This window comes from Petaurus breviceps, unplaced genomic scaffold (assembly GCF_028583685.1).
Source record: "Petaurus breviceps papuanus isolate PSGF00001 unplaced genomic scaffold, PetGlider_PUasm1.0 90977, whole genome shotgun sequence".
In the NCBI taxonomy this organism is placed as follows: domain Eukaryota; kingdom Metazoa; phylum Chordata; class Mammalia; order Diprotodontia; family Petauridae; genus Petaurus; species Petaurus breviceps.
In genome coordinates, this window is record NW_027187391.1 from 48317239 (window position 1) to 48333807 (window position 16569).

Below are 16569 nucleotides of genomic sequence, written 5' to 3' on the forward strand. Positions count from 1 at the left end.
ACTGATCCTGGGTCTCCCAACGCCAGGGCCGGCGCTCTTACTCACTGCGCCACCTGGCCACCCCAAAAAGAAAAGCTTTTCAGAATTTCACTTGTAAAGCATGATTTCCACATAATCTCACTTCAAGATTTAACATCTAGTCTACTCACTAATTCATGACAGTAATTTTGAATTAAGAACATTTTTTTGTTCTTTTGCACTGCAAGTCAATTAAAATCAACTTTGTCCTTTATTTGACACCTAGAATTTTATTAGACTTTGTCACAAATTGCATTTTTCCTGTTCTCTGTTTTTCTGTGTGAGCTTTATGTTTCTGATTCTTGATTCTGTTCTCTAAAATCCTCAGTGAAGAAATAAGGGTATCATTAAAGACACCAGACAAATATGTCATCTTATTAGTTCAGCTATAGAGGAGCAGCTGTGTCTTGGTTTCAATGATTTTTAGTGTTTCTGCCTGTTGGATTAGCTAAAATTAATTCATTTTGTGCCCTTTTGGATAATGATTTACCTTGCTTTTTTCAGTTCTATGCATTCTTCTGTTTCATAAAATGATGAATACAATACTTTATGATATGCATATATTGTATTTAATTTTAAATTTTTAATAGTTCTTTTGTTTTTATATCACCTACATTTCCCCATATATCCTTTCTATCTCTTCCAAAAGAGCCATCCCTAATAAGAAAGAATAAAAGGGAGTAGAGGGGAGAACAACTGAGCAAAACTAAAAAAGCCATCAGCCAAGTCTGACATACAGCCACGTTCTCTCTCCTTTGCAAGGATGGAGGGGAAGTATATCTTCATATATCTTCTTTGGGCCCACAGTTGATCATAGCATTCAGTTTCTGTTGTTTTTGTTGTTATTGCGGTTTTCCAGTTCCATTGCTGTGGTTGTTGTGTGAGTTGTTTTCCTGATTCTTCTTAACTGCACTTTGCATCAGTTCATATAAGTCTTCCTATGCTTTTTTTCCAAATGCTTTATTAACTTCTGATTTACATCATTCATTTCCGTCAGATTGTGAGTTACAAATTTTCTCCCTGTTTTTCCCCTACCCACCGCCCCAAAATAGCAGTCTCACAGGATATCCCCTCCTCCAGTCTGCTCTCTCCCATATTTTCTCCCCTACCCCTTTCAACTTTTCCCGTGGATCTCTATGCCCCAGTGCCTGTATATCTTATTTCCCAATTATGTGTAAAATAGTATTAATAATAGTGTGTGTATGTATATATATATATATACACATATGTATTTGAGTATTTGATTTTAAAACTTTGAATTGCAGATTCATTCCCTTCCTTCCTTGTCACCTACCCTTACTGGGAAGATAAGCAGTTTAGTAAAGGTTGTACATGTGTGGCTAATGCAAAACAATAACATAGTAGATATATTGTAAAAGACTGACTATATTTCCCTCCCTCCTATCCCACCTCCCACTTGTTCTGTTCTCTATTTTGATCCCTTTTCAAAAGGGGGTGCTTCCAACTTCCCTCCCTCCCAGCCTGCCCTCCCTTCCATCATCCCCTGTCTCATCCCCTTCTCCCCTACTCTCCTGTAGGGTGAGATACCCTATTTAGTGTTTATTTCATTCCCTCCTCAAGCCAAATTCAATGGGAATAAGGTTGGCCCGTTCCCTTTTGCCTTCCTATTCTTCCCCTCCATTGTAACCATTTTCCCTTGCCTCTTCTATATGAGATAGTTTACCCCATTCTGTCTCTCCCCAGTTCCTCTCATTATATTCCTCTCTCACCTCTTAATTCCACCTTTTAAGTATCATCCCTTTCTGTTAAATTGGTCCTGTGCCCTCTATCTATGTATACCTGTAAACATATATACACACATTCACATATGTTTTCATATGGCCATATACCCTCATATATAGACATATATATATTTCTATTCCCTTCAACTATTTTCATACTGAGAAAAGTTTCATCAGTTACAATTTTTGTTTTTCCATGTAGGAATGTTAATAGTTCAACTTTGATAAGTTCCTTATTATTTCTTTTCCCTGTTTACCTTCTCAGGCTTCTCTTGCTTCTTGTGTCTGAATGTCAAATTTTCTATTCAGTTCTGGTTTTTTCATCAAGAATGCTTGAAAGTCTTCTATTCTACTGAATGACCATATTTTCCCCTGAAACATGATACTCAGTTTTGCTGGGTAGGTGACTCTTGGTTTTAATCCCAGCTCCTTTGACCTCCGGAATTTCATATTCCAAGCCCTTCGATCCCTCAGTGTAGAAGCTGCCAGATCCTGGGCTATCCTGATTGTGTTTCCACAATATTTAAACTGTTTCTTCCTGGCTGCTTGTAATATTCTCTCCTTAATCTGGGAATTCCAGAACCTGGCTATAATATTCCTAGGAGTTTTCTTTTTGGGGATCTTTTTCGGGAGGTGATCGGTGGATTCTTTCAACCTCTATTTTGCCCTCTGGTACTAAAACATCAGGGCAGTTTTCTTTGAGAACTTCCTGGAGGATGATTTCTAGGTTCTTACCTTGATCATAGCTTTCAGGTAGTCCAATAATTTTTAAGTTATCTCTCCTGAATCTATTTTCCAGGTCAGTGGTTTTTCCCATGAGATATTTCACATTGCCTTCTATTCTTTCATTTGTTTGGATCTATTTAACAGCATCTTGATTTCTCATAAAGTCATTAGCTTCCATTTGCTCCAATCTAATTCTGAAGCAATGATTCTTCTTAGTGAGCTTTTGAGATTCTTTTTCCATCTGGCAAATTCAGCTTTTTAAGGCATTTTCCTCCTCATTGCCTTTTTGAGCCTCTTTTGCCAATTGAGTTAGTCTATTTTTTAAGGTGGTATTTTCCTCAGTCAGGCTGTTGACTCTCATTTTGTAATTTTCTTGCATCATTCTCATTTCTCTTCCCAATTTTTCCTCCACTTCTCTTATCTGCTTCTTAAGGTCCTCTATGGCCTGTAACCAGCTCATATTTTCCTTTGAAGCTTTTGGTGCAGGAGTTCTGACTTCACTGTTTTCCTCCTGTTCCATGCTTTGCTCTTTTTTGTCCCCAAAATAGGAGTCTAATGTTGGAATCTTCTGTCTGCTTTGTTTCCTTTGCCTGGTCATGTTGCCCCCAGTCACTTGACCCCTGGGCTTTCTGCCACAGTAGGACTCTGCCACCAGACAGGGGAGCTTTTGTCCCAAACACGGGTTTTCTCAGCTGCTGAAGGTATTAGATGGATGCCCTCTCTGAGGTCTCTACATGCTCTGGCCAGCTGGACACACACCCCAGGACCTCCACCCTAGACTGCAATCTAGATCCAAGCAGGTTAAAGCAAGAGTGATTACCTCTCAGACTGGTGCTTGGTCCCTCTGCAGGCCAGGAGCTGACGCTGCCACGTGGCGCTGGGTGGCTGTGCTGGGGTCTCAGCGGCTTCTCGCCCCAGGGGCAAAAGCCAGGCACTCCCACTTACCGGGTCCCAAAATCCAGACTGCACTGACCTCCCAGTTTTCCCTTTGCATCTATGTGTTGATAAATTTGGAAACGGCCACAGGTGCTGCTGATCTGGAGTCCCTCTGGCCAGTGGCTGGTCAGGCCCGCCCTGGGCTCGGCTCCCAGAGCACTGGGCTGGCCAATTCCTGCCAGCCTGTCCTCAGTGGGAGGTTAGCTTCTCTGTCTCATTTTGTGGGTTCTGCAGCTCCAAAGTTTGTTTATAGTTCCCTTTTTACATGGAGTGGGGAAGGTGAAAGCTGAGCAGCAGGGAGGTCCTACTTCTACTCTGCCATCTTGACTCTGCCCCCCCATGCTTTTGTAGTCATAAAAATTTCATTTTTGAACATGTAACTAAATTACATGGGAAGAATTAGGATACATGTATAACATTTGTTTTTAGAGCTTTTCTATGATAAAGTTAAAATTGAGTGTCATATATCTGAGGATCAGCCTCGAGAGTCAGTTAACAAAATTTTTTAAGCTCTTACTATGTACCTTGCATGCTAAATGCTAGGGGTACAAAGAAAGGCAAAAACATGGTTCCTACCCTCATGGAGTGTTCACATTCTAATAGGGAAGACAGCATGCAATAACTACCATACAGGATATATGCTATGCAAATAAAAGATAATCTTAGAGTTGCTAATAGTTAACTATTAGTTGCAAAACTTTGGAGATATGGCAAATGAGAAATGCTCATGTATGACCCAATTCTCCCTAACACGTAAAGAATTTAATTAAATTTACTTGGAAGTTAAATTAATTTGCACTATAAAATAATAATAATTGATAACATCTTTATATATTCATAATTGACACTGCATTTTAAAGAATCTCTGCTGGAAAAATTGAGAAGATAGCTATTTGGATGATTTTTAAGTTCTTTTAAAACTCTAAAAGGATTTGTTTTGTGTAATAGTAAAACTCCCTACACAATGCAGGTCAGCAGTTGTTTTACAATTTCCAGTTTTAGAGGATTGTTTGGGATGCTGAGGAGTTAAGTGGCTTGCCCAGAGTCTTACAGTTAGTGGTTGGATCTGTACCCATATCTTTCTGACCATCTTTTTATCCATTGCATCCTGCTGCCCTTAGTATAAGAATGCATAATTATTGTTGCTAACTTTATAGCAGTTATCAAAGAAACTCAGATATAAGCCAGATTTTTTTTTAAAGGAAACTGTAAATATCCTTTTGAATGCGAATAAAGGAAAGAATTCATGAGATTCTGAATTAACCTGAAGGCATATCCCAGGTTTTCTAGTGAAGATGAGAAACTGAAAGGGAGCCTGTGGGGATCTAGAGGAAAAGGCACTGAGTTACTGATTAACTTCCTTGTGCCTCAGTTTTCCTATCTTTAACATAGATCTAAAAGGTCTTTCTGACGTGAGCTTTTGCAGCATTGAATTGGTTGGCATCATTGGGTGTTGCATGGTTTCTCAGATGCAATTCAGTCCCATCTCCTCTGCTCAGTGTTGGTCTCAACTTATAGATAGGTAGGTAGATTCCTCACTGCCCTTGGACATCTGAGGGGACCCTCTTCTTTATTTGTTTTATTGGGAGTGGTCCCTCAGTACCTTTTTTTATGGTTTCCTGAAGAAAATTTGTCCCCATCCTGGGTTGCTGTGGCCAAAAAAAGTTTTTAATAAACGTTAAGGAGGCAGCTAGATGGTTCCATGGATAGAATGCTGGGCCTGAAATCAGACAGACCTGAATCCAAATTCAGCCTCACACACTTGCTAGCTGTGCAACCCCAGGCAAGTCACTTAACCCTGTTTTCCTTAATCCACTGGAGATAGATATGGCAAACCATTTCGGTATCTTTGCCAGGAAAACCCTGTGGACAATATGGTCCATGAGGGTCATGAAGAATTGGACAGAGCTGAACAACAAAGGACAAAGTAACTTCAGTGACTGCAAACTTGGAACTTGAATTTTCTTAAAGGATACCGTTAGCAATTTTCCTGTATAGTTTGTTATTTCTCTAGTAATAGTGATAGATTCCTGCTGATCAATCTTTAGTATGCATTTATGAGGTGTTAGGCCAGGGTTGAGGGTAAACTGTGACCAAAGACAGTAACCACAAACCGCACATTGCATTATTATTTTTTGTAAGTGATTTATTTAATTATGGTACCTCTTTTGTATGTATGATTTATTACTGTTTGATTAAATCTTGATTTTCTTCTTAGGATGATTTTTAATCCGTTGTACGGAAAATGAGCTCTTGTAGAACAAGAACCAGTGCCTTTTTGTACAGTTCACTAGGCCATGTTGAGTACTTAGAATTAAAGTACAACTACAAAAATGAAAATAAAATCTTCTTTGCAATTTAAACTTGGAAGATGCTGAAGTTAAGTTATTTCTCTTTCCACCCTTCTTTGTCACTAATAAACACCCCTTCTTAGGAGGACAAATGCACCTGAGGAGTGCAAGTGAAGTGTTCCTTTTCATGCAGGACACATGTGGAGGTTGCATTAGAAAATTTAAAAGAAAAAGAAAAGGTTTCAAGTCAGCAAATGTTCTTTTTGTCAAAAGACCACTTAAAGAGACTGACATTTTACTGTACTACTCTGCAAATGTCAGGGTCTAGAAAACTGTATTTCACAATTTCCTTTATAAGCAAATGCTTCTTTCTGCTTATTTCTATAGATTTGGCACTGCCTAATGGCAACCCACATTGTTATCTTGGTGTAAAGATGTCCAGATTCTGTCAATTTCACATTTTTTATAGCTAAACTGCTGTGCGTGACCCTGCCCCCAATGGATCTATGAGTAGGAATTTTAGCCTAGGGTAAATTCCCTGTCGTGCATGACCCCAATTCTTCCCTGCCCCTTTCCCCACTGATCTCTGCTTTTACCCAGTCATCTAACCTCCCATAGAGGTGGGCGGGCTTCCAGATCAGGGAGACTTGGCGCCAGCGGGAATTTCTGACCAATCACTGTTCTTGGCCTCTGCAAGTTTCTGCTTGCGTGGTATCCCTTTCAAAGCCGACATATTGACCATACAGACTCCCTGTTTGATCTGGGCTTGACCCTGGCAGTCCCACAGAAAAATAAAGTCCACTTCCAAATTTTACTCTTGGGGATCTCTTGTCTCGCTCTTTTCGGCACTACAAAACCACCATCATGGAAATAAACAGTTATTTTAGCTAGCTGACTAGCCTTTTGTGGAGTGGAGTAGGAGCAGAGCATTGAAAAATATACTTAATTTAGGGTCAGAATTTTGCTTATTATTTTTTTTAAATATTGCAATATCTATAGCCCTCTTCTAATATAACCTTTCAGCACTTAACCATGAATATTTTAAGAACTATGGATTGAGGTGGTTTGGATTTTTCTATCATAGAATTTTTTTTAATTATCATTTTGTTTGGGTGAAGTAGCATTTTGTATTGTTTTGTTTTTCTTGTGTAGTAAAGATTTTTTTTTTAGTATGCATTCTTTAGTTATCTCAACATGTGATCAGTTGCTTGCTTTTGATTTCAAATATTAGAATAATATAGGCAGCTAGGCATTGCAGTGGATAGAGCTCTGGACCAAAGTCCAGAACTCAAGTTAGCAAGACTTGAATTCAAATTCTGTTTGAGAAACTTAATAGCTGTGTGACCCTGGGTAGATCTCTTATTTCATTGTGCCTCAAAACCTTCATCTGTAAAATGTAGATAATAATAATATTTACATCATAGTATTGTTGTAATCAAAGGATCAAATGTGGTAATAGATAAAAAGCACTTTTGCAAATCTTAAAGTGATATGTAAATGTTAGCTATTATTAGTATTATTACTGACATTTATCCTCAAGAGGAGTTACTTTTCCTAAAGTTTCTAAATAGTTATGCTTCCTGCAGAATACCGTATTTTTAAGCCACATCATTCTTGTGCAATTAAACTGAAGAAAGAACCAGAAGATTGCTACTTGGCATGTCAAGTGTCATTATATAGTATAAATGTGTATGCGTTGATAGAAATTCCATATTGCAAAGTTTTAGAAGTGGCATTGTAAATAAAACTTGTTCCATTGCTGAAATTAAATTATTTGATCAAGTTGTGGTTGTTGTTGTTTAATAATTACTCTTACGCAAAAATGACCCAGAAATTCATGCCATAGTCTTTCCATAGTATCTTCATTAACCAAAGAAGCCTAAGTTACAGTTTTTATATTTGCTGAATGTTCTTTGATTTTAAAAGTTGCAATAACATATTGGAATGCTGGAAAACTTTCTTTCCCGCCTCTGTTTTGTATTTACAGTCACCTTTCCCCCGTGTGTAAATTATTATTTCCTGTAGTAAAATGCTGACAAAAAGTCAATTTTCTGAAAGCAAAACTGTCTGGTGTTAAATGTATATTGTTTTGAACTGAAAGATTTCTGCATGTGTCATTTTTTAAGTGTTTGTGTATTTTAAAATGATGATTATGAATAGACAAGCTCTATAAAGTTTATTCTGTTAGAGGATTGTGCTGATGACCAAACAGAATATATAGTCTACTGCACATTAGGATGTAGGTCATAGAAATTCATTTGCATATGTGGAACTTAAGAAAATTCCCCAAAGATTTCAGGAGTTAAAACATGGTATTTTGGGAAGGAGGAAAATTGTTTTTTTGAAATCTCAGGTTTGAAAATAACTTTAAAAAGTGATGGATTTAAAAATATATCTGTGTTATAAATTATCCCTTTGTTTTTTAGTTTCCCTATTTAAAAAGAAAAAAAACACAATATCTGCTACAACTTAACTTTAAAATAACTCTTTAGGGGTGGCCAGGTAGCACAGCGAGTAAGAGCACTGGCTCCAGTGTCAGGATGACCTGGATCAAATCCGGGCTCAGATACTCAGCACCACACCCAGAAATAACTGGCTGTATAACCTTGAGCAAGTTACTTAACCCCGATTGCTTTAAAAAAAAAAAACCTCTTTAAATAAATGAAGAAATAAATAAGAAAGTACTTCATTAACTTCAGGAATTTTAAATTAACTGTCTGAAATTAATACAGCAATTTTTTTATTATGGTATTTAAAGTAGTAACCAGTTTTATTTCTGGAGTTAAACACTTGCATTCCTAGCATCCTACCCCTTCTTTTTGGTAATTCCAATCCTTTGATGCTTGTGATAAAGAAGATTTCTTGGGTACATACTCCAAGAGTGTTCCAGTAGATCTGTGATTTCATTGATGTGGTCCATGTCTGCTTATCCTATGGCATTCTGGCCCATGGCCTTCCATAAGTTTGCTATAGAGAGCCCACCTGATTTGCTGGGGACCTACCTTCAGCTTTCCCAGTATCCTAAGAACATCACTGGAATACTTGGGGTGCATTTCAGTTGTCCCTCATAGCCTCTCTTGCCATGTGATTTTTTGTTGTTGTTCTTCTACACTTGTTTGTTTTCTTTTCTACATTAAAAAACAAATTTATTACCCCTGCTCCAACTTTTGCTGTGTAACAAATGCGTACAATCAAGTAAAACACAACACCACATTGCCATGTCTAAGAATATGACACTGGCCATATCATATTCTACATCTCTAGACCAATATCTCTCTATCAGAAAGTAGATGGGAAGTTTGCTTATCAGTCTTTTAAAGTCACTGTTGTTTACTGCTTTAATCAGAGTTCTGAAATCTTTCAAAGTTCTTTTCCTTTTTATTACCATTGTTGTCATTGAATAAATTGTTCTCTTGGTTCTACTCATTCCACTCTGCATCTGATCTTACAAATTTCCCATGATTCCTCTGAATCTAATTTGTCACTGCTTATAATACAGTGATTTTCATGACATTCATATATCACATTTTGTTCAGCCATTTTCTCGTTGATGGATATACCTATTTTGTCTCCAGGCCTTTGCTACCACAAAAATTTTAGCTATGTTCTTTAACAGAACTGTATTTATATAGAATTATATTTATATTATTCTTTTATATGTCTGTTCTTGTACATATCAGTCCTTTATCTCTGTCCTTGATTTCCTTAGGATGTGTATTTATAGTATTACTGCTGTCATTTAAAATTGTTTTCCAGAATAGCTCAATTGGTTTGCAGCCCTACTAGCACCCCAGTAGTGTGCCTGTTCTTCTATATCCTCTCCAACAATTGCTGTTTTCCTCTTCTTTCATCTTTGCCAGTCTGATAGATGTGAGGTCAGGCTTTAAAGTTGTTTCAGTTTTTGTAATTATCAATGATCTTGAGCATTTTTATGTGGTTAACAGTTTGAATTTCTTCATTTGGGAACTCTGTATTCACTACTTTTGCTTATCTAGCAACCAAGCAAACAACATGCAGTTATTTAAATTTTATCAGTGTGTTTTGTTTTTATGTTACAAACATTTACAGATTACTCCTACTACAAGAGGTCTCTTGTAACAAAGTAAAATGAATAATACAATGACTTAATCTGAAAGTGAAAACACTATGTCATGCTGTAGTACTTTCCCTGTCTATTTAATAGAAATCTATTTTCTCTCCCCCAGACTTCCTACTCCATTAAAAAAAAAAGAGAGAAAAACAAATTTCTTGTAACAAATCAGTGTACTTAAGGAAAACAAATTTCATCAGTGGCTGTATGCAGAAATACATATGCCTTATTTTGTACCCTAAATCTGTCACCTTTTTGTAAGAGATAGCATATTTCACAAAGAGATAGCATATTTCACAATCAGTCCTCTGGAATCACGAATGGTCATTTATATTGATCATAGTTCTTACACATTTCAAAGTTGTTTATTTTTTACAGGGTTGCTTTTGTATATATTGTCCTCCTGATTTTGCTCATTTCATTCTTCATCAGTATATTAAAGTCTTTAGAATTGTTTATTTTTATAATATAGGATAAATCATTCTTATTCTTCTTACTTCCATCTGTATTAGTTTATGTAAGTCATCTATTTCATTATTTCTTACAACACAATAGTACATCATTGAGACAAATGAAGAGTTCAAGAGACATAGTTTCTGGGTAATTAAATATAAATTTATTAATTAGGCTACTATATAATCAGTAAATTGAGACCAGTGGTTCTCTAATAAATCAAAGACTGCATGGAGACCACTTAAATATTTGAATATCTTTAGGAAGGGAGTTGTCCATGATGGGTGAAAAGCATTTCTGATTGGTTAATTAATGAGAGAATGAATATTAAGAGGTAGACTCATTCTAAAGAATAACTGGTCACTCCCAGCATTCTACCTCCAGCAGTATATACAAAGGAGTCCATCTCTGCCCAGTCCTGAGTTGGACAGTGGATGCAGTAGGAATTTTGCCTAGATAAGATGGTCTGGGCAGGGTAAATTCTTTGAGCAAGGTCAGAATTGTCCTTGAAAGACCAACTTTGAATATCAGAGCAAAAAAGAAAGGATTACTGGGTCCCTTATATAAAATTGATTACTAACATAAGAAGAAAATAATCAGTTTTCTTATCATCACCTTCATATGCCACAATTTATTGGATAATCTCTTAGTTTCTAGTTTTTCTTGTTACCCCAAAAGGAACTGTTATAAATATTTTTGTACATAAAGGACCTTTTCCTACTAAGCAGTGGTATGGCTGGGTCAAAAAGCCAGTTTAGTAACTATCTGCAAATACAGTACTTACTGTATATAATACAAATTGCTTTCCAGTTTTGCACACTAACAGATCTATCAGTGTGTTTATTTTCCCAGAGCCCCTCTAACATTTATTTTCCTTTTTGTGTCATCTTTGCCATTCTTATATTTTTGAGGTAGAAACTCAGAATTCCATTAATTTGCATTTCTCTTAATAGTAATTTAAAACATTTTCATTTGGCAATAGATTACATGGATGGTCTTCCATTAAGAAGTGCCTGATCCTTATATCATTTATCATTTGGGGAATTTTTCTTTTTTGCATAAATTTATATTGAATTTTTCTTTTAAATTTATACTGCTTGGGGTGGCTAGGTGGCGCAGTGAATAGAGCACCAGCCCTGGAGTCAGGAGGACCTGAGTTGAAATCCAGCCTCAGACACTAAGACAAAATTAGCCATGTGACCTTGGGCAAGTCACATAACCCCAATTGCCCTGCCTTTCCCCCTCCAGAAAGGAAATATATATATATATATATATATTTTTTTATATATATATATATATATATACTGCTTATAAGTTTATAAACTATAAATTTATACAAGCATTTGTTAATGCTTACTATGTTTTAGGCACTGAGAGACACAAATGGTAAAACAAAAAACAGTCCTTTCCAAGGAACTAAAATATGAATGTGGAGCAGGGAAAGTAACTACATGGGGACTTGGTAATGAAGTACCATTATTCAGAAGCATAGGTGGCCTGGACCCATCTCCAAAGTAGAGACTCCTGTATGGTCATGCTGGAGCTAGCTTTTACAGGCTTGTGAGCTGCTGTTTAAATTTTCATTGCAAGTATTTATACCTCAGAAACTGGCATATACTACAAATCAGAGCTCGATTTATTATTTTGTTGGTTGTCTAGATTTAAGGAAATGATAAAGAAAATGTTAATAATTCAAATTCAACTTTAAAGTGTGACCTGTGTGCATTTTCCTTCTAGAGAGCTGTTTCTTAAACTTTTACCAGCATACACCAACCCCTGAGTAATTCACCAGTGGGAGAGGCAGATGGTCCAAGGTCAAGAAGGCCCCAAGTGCTGAGAGAATTACAGGGTTAAAGGGAAACTTAGGCATGATGGCCAAGTTTGGGAGGCATCTTATCTATTATGGAATGATTCTTGTTCTTATATACTTGTGCTAGTTCTTTATCTAGCTTGGATGTTAGACCTTTATTAGAGAAAATTTAATAGCTGAAATATGCTCATTTTAAATATGTTTGGGATTGAACCTATAATTTCTTTGAAGGAACACCTCAGCTACCATTGGAAGTCAAGGATAGCCCTACAGTTGTTTCTTGGGGCACACAGCCTCTGTGCGTCAGAGGTACATGTCAGCCTGTCTCTGAAGCCTTAGAGGGATTATAGTGAATGTATTTTAAGTCTTCAGTCATGACCATATCTATAATGTTCTTGAGGATAGGTCAGTCATTGCCACCTGACCCCATCTCTAGTTTCTCTAAAGGACCACACCTTTACATTCTAGAATAATAGTTCTGTAACTTTTCTTTAAACTCCTTTAAAGAATACACACAATGTATCCCCAACTACTTTATAACTATTGCTGTGCAATTTTTCCAAATGTTCACCTTATATTGTAGTTTTTAAAGTGATAACTCCCTTGTTGCCACCCTCTCCCCCATATTGTCATACTTTAATATTGAAGAATTGACAGGACTAATGTGTCTTTTCTTTTAGGGTAAAAAAAAAAAAAGCTATCTTTTGTCTTTGTCACCTTGATTTCCAAATATATCCTTCCCAATGAGCCATTCCTTTTAATAAAGAATAAGGTGGAAAAGTATAGGATGTGGGTGTGTGGAGTTCAACAAAACTAACCCATTTATCTTTTTTTCTTACTAGGAATTTTGAATTGGGTGAAATTGATAGACAATTTTGATGGAGAATATGATTATGTGACAAATGAGGGGACAGTTTTCACCTTCAGGACAAATCTTCATTCTCCTAACTATCGGCTTATCAATATCGACTTCAAGGATCCAGATGAATCCAAGTGGAAAGTGCTTATTCCTGAGCATGAAAAGGATGTTCTTGGTAAGAACATTCACTTCTCAAACAATATCTTTTATTTTTGTTGAAATCACAACAGCATTTATTACCTTCACTGACCTATCTAAAATATTGAAAAGCTAAATTTTTTTTTCAACTTCTAAACAGCAATTGGGAAGGGGGGGGGGGTGGATTGGAGGACAAAACTGGAGAGAGAGAGAAGAAGAAATTGTAAAATTAACTGCACATGATTTTAGGGAGAGGAAAATGTGCCCACACTCATTTTTATTTCTGAGGGTATAAATAAACAGTGAATAAATAAAAATAATAGAACTTGATAAAATTGGGATCTCTAATCCCTGAATTTTATAGTGTTGTTGAGATCAGCTTACATCTGTACCATATTGATTTTAAAAACATGAAATTAAAGCAAAAAGCAGTTATATTTTTGGAAAAGTAGTAAATCAAATGTGATTTCATTTGTTAAAAAGATGACATGATAATGTAACATGCCATAAAAGCTAAAATATATGAATTTCAAAAGATTATTGCCTTTTCTCTAATTAGGTAGGTATTCGTTGGCAAATTGTAATCACTAATGTATTTTAAAACATTTTAGTTTCAGGGAACCTAAACTTTCAACATTTTGAAATCTTAGATTAAACTTCAAGATATTTTTTACATTATTTATTGTTAAAGAACTTGGATGGGGGGTGGCTAGATGGCACAGCTAATAGAGTACTAGCCCTGGAGTCAGGAGGACATGAGTTCAAATCCAGCCTCAGACACTTGACACATTAGCCGTGTGACCTTGGGCAAGTCATTTAACTCCAGCTGCCTTCCAAAAAGCCAAAAAAAAAAGGAAAAAAAAAAGGACCTTGGATGTATATTTATATTTTAGGTCATGAGAAAGAGGTTAAGTTATCCTAAATTTTAGAGGAGACTATGGAAAATTCTCTTCACATTGAAATTTGTTTAATTTTTTGATATAATAATTGTTCTATATCAGTAATTTCTAAAAGTGAAATTAAGTGCCATTTTATGTTTCTTAAACATTATTCTGAAAATTATGAGATTCCTTTTAAAAATTCAAAATACAGAAGTCACTAATTTTGTTTTTTGTTTTTCTGTATGTGATAACAATATCTTACTTCCATCTTCCTCCAAGATGTCTTCAGGTTGATGTTGAGTTCTTTATCATTTTCCTTATCCCCAAACTAGCTTCTCAACTTCTCTGGCTTTGTCAGCAATTGCATTATTAACTAAATGAGACATTTTGTTCTCATCTTGGACTCACTTTGCCCTTTAGATCCACTCGCCCGCAGATGCTGTGAGTTCTCTGGCTGATACTGTCCTTTCTTATATCTTTCCTTCCTTCTCTATTCCTACCACCCTGGATTAGCTTTCTCGTTCCTTAGCATCTGAATGACTCTCTTACTTAAGAGGGTGGCATTGAGCATGAAATGAGATAGGATGTAAAGGTATTTATAACTATACATCATGACTGAGTACTGCCATATACATGAGGTAACAGATTTTTTTTTTTTACTATTCCCTGCTAGCTCCTAACTGTTGCCTCTTCCCATTCTCACACCATACTGATTTCTTTCTCTGGGACTTTGTTCATGCTTTTCTACTTTCCTAGCCATCACTTGAGATGTCCTTTTCCTTTCTCCCTACCAAGAACTTTATCACCTTTCAAGGCCCTTTGAAAAGCAAGATGTTTCTCTTCATGAAGCTTTTCTCTATTACAGTTCCCAGGGATCTCTCACTTTTCCACTCCTACTTTTGCCATGAATTTCTCTCCTTGGTTATCTATGCTGCTTTCCAGTTGTTACATGTATGCTATTCTTGTCTCTTCAGCTAGAATGTCAGTATCTAGAGGCCAGAAAACCCCATCTTAAGATTTCAGTTTTCACTCTAAGTATCCTGGTCCCTAGGATATTTTGCCATGCAGAAATGGCCCATGGGTCCAAAATATTTGAGTTTGAACTCATTTCTCTTTAAATTTCCTTTTGGTTTGTTAACCATGACATTGATTTTTAAAGAAATAAGGCTGAGATTGGCAGTTAGGTGGCATAGTGAATAGAGCACTGGCCTGGAGTCATGACCTGAGTTCAAATCCAGCCTCAGACACTTGACACAATTACTGACTGTGTGATCTTGGGCAAGTCATTTAACCCCAATTGCCTTGCCTTTTCTCAAAAAAAAATTTTTTTTTAAAAAGGAAGGAAACTGAGAACTAGTGAAAAAGAATAAAATTACATACTAAATAATTATGGCTTTTATTGCTCTTAGCCTTTTCCAATTTTATTGGAATTTCTTTCTCATTTTCATCTTTTTAGAATGGGTAGCTTGTGTCAGGTCCAACTTTTTGGTGTTGTCCTACCTCCATGATGTAAAAAACACCCTACAACTGCATGATCTTGCCACTGGTTCACTCCTCAAGACATTTCCACTAGAGGTCGGCAGCATTGTGGGATATAGTGGCCAAAAGAAAGACACTGAAATCTTCTATCAGTTTACTTCCTTCTTATCTCCAGGTGAGTAAGAGTTTGTTTTGCCCCTGTACATTTACTGAGGAACTATTTGGGTCTCTCTTAATAGAGGAAATTGGAATTCAGTGATGTATACTTACATTTTAAAAAATTTATTGGGGAGTGGAGTGCAGTCCTTCATGGGCCACACTGTCACAGACCGGTAGGAGCAGACCTCAGGGGACTGAATTACTGGCAACTATGGTGATTTCCAGACTTCTCAACCCATAAATGCCAAAGAGAAAGTAAAAGGTCTTTGGGGAAACTCTGTTGGACCTAGGTGAGAGAAGAATGTTGTCCCCAGGGCGGCAGAGATGGTGGCAGCTGTGGTGGTGGCTGCTTCCAGAGCTCCAGGCCCACAGTTGGTGGGGGGACCAAGCAGCTGACTGGAGGGCAATTGTAGGGATCTCTTTGCTGGTGCTGAGGCAGGATTCTCTTGTCTTGCCTTGCTTGGATCTGGGTGGCAATCTTGGATGGCTGTCCTGGGTGAGGAGCACTGGTGTGGCAGAGCTCATAGTGGCTGTGGTGAGGGCGTCCTCCTCACAGTTCTGAGGCAGGTGCCTAGAAGTTCTGACAACAGCTGTGCAAAACCCCAGGAATTTGGGACATAGCACTGTCCACTCTGGAAGCAGAGTTCTACCATGACAAAGAGCTCAAAGGACAGGTGATTGGCTGGGAAAATGAGCAAACAGAGGAAGAGAAATCAGACTATGGAATTGTTCTTTGGTGACAAAGACCATCAAAACATAGAACCAGAAGAAGACAATAAAGTCAAAACTCCTACATCAAAAGCCTCCAAGAAAAATATGAACTGGTCGCAGGCCATGGAGGACCTGCTCAAGAAGAATTTTGAAAATCAGGTAAGAGAAGTAGAGGAAAAATTGGGAAGAGAATTGAGAGTGATGCAAGAAAATAATGAAAAACAAGTCAACAGCTTGCTAAAGGAGACCCAAAAAAGTACTGAAGATTAAAAAATA

General features: G+C 36.9%; 1 protein-coding gene across 2 annotated transcripts in view; it reads left to right on the forward strand.

Moving 5' to 3' along the window:
• Positions 1-16569, forward strand: part of PREP (prolyl endopeptidase) — a 292033-nt gene that overhangs the window by 210108 nt on the left and 65356 nt on the right. For both annotated transcript variants that reach the window (XM_069077132.1, XM_069077131.1), the window contains 2 exons: positions 12909-13100; positions 15401-15598. In XM_069077132.1, the coding sequence (XP_068933233.1) occupies positions 12909-13100; positions 15401-15598 (390 nt within the window). The remainder of the gene's footprint in view (positions 1-12908; positions 13101-15400; positions 15599-16569) is intronic.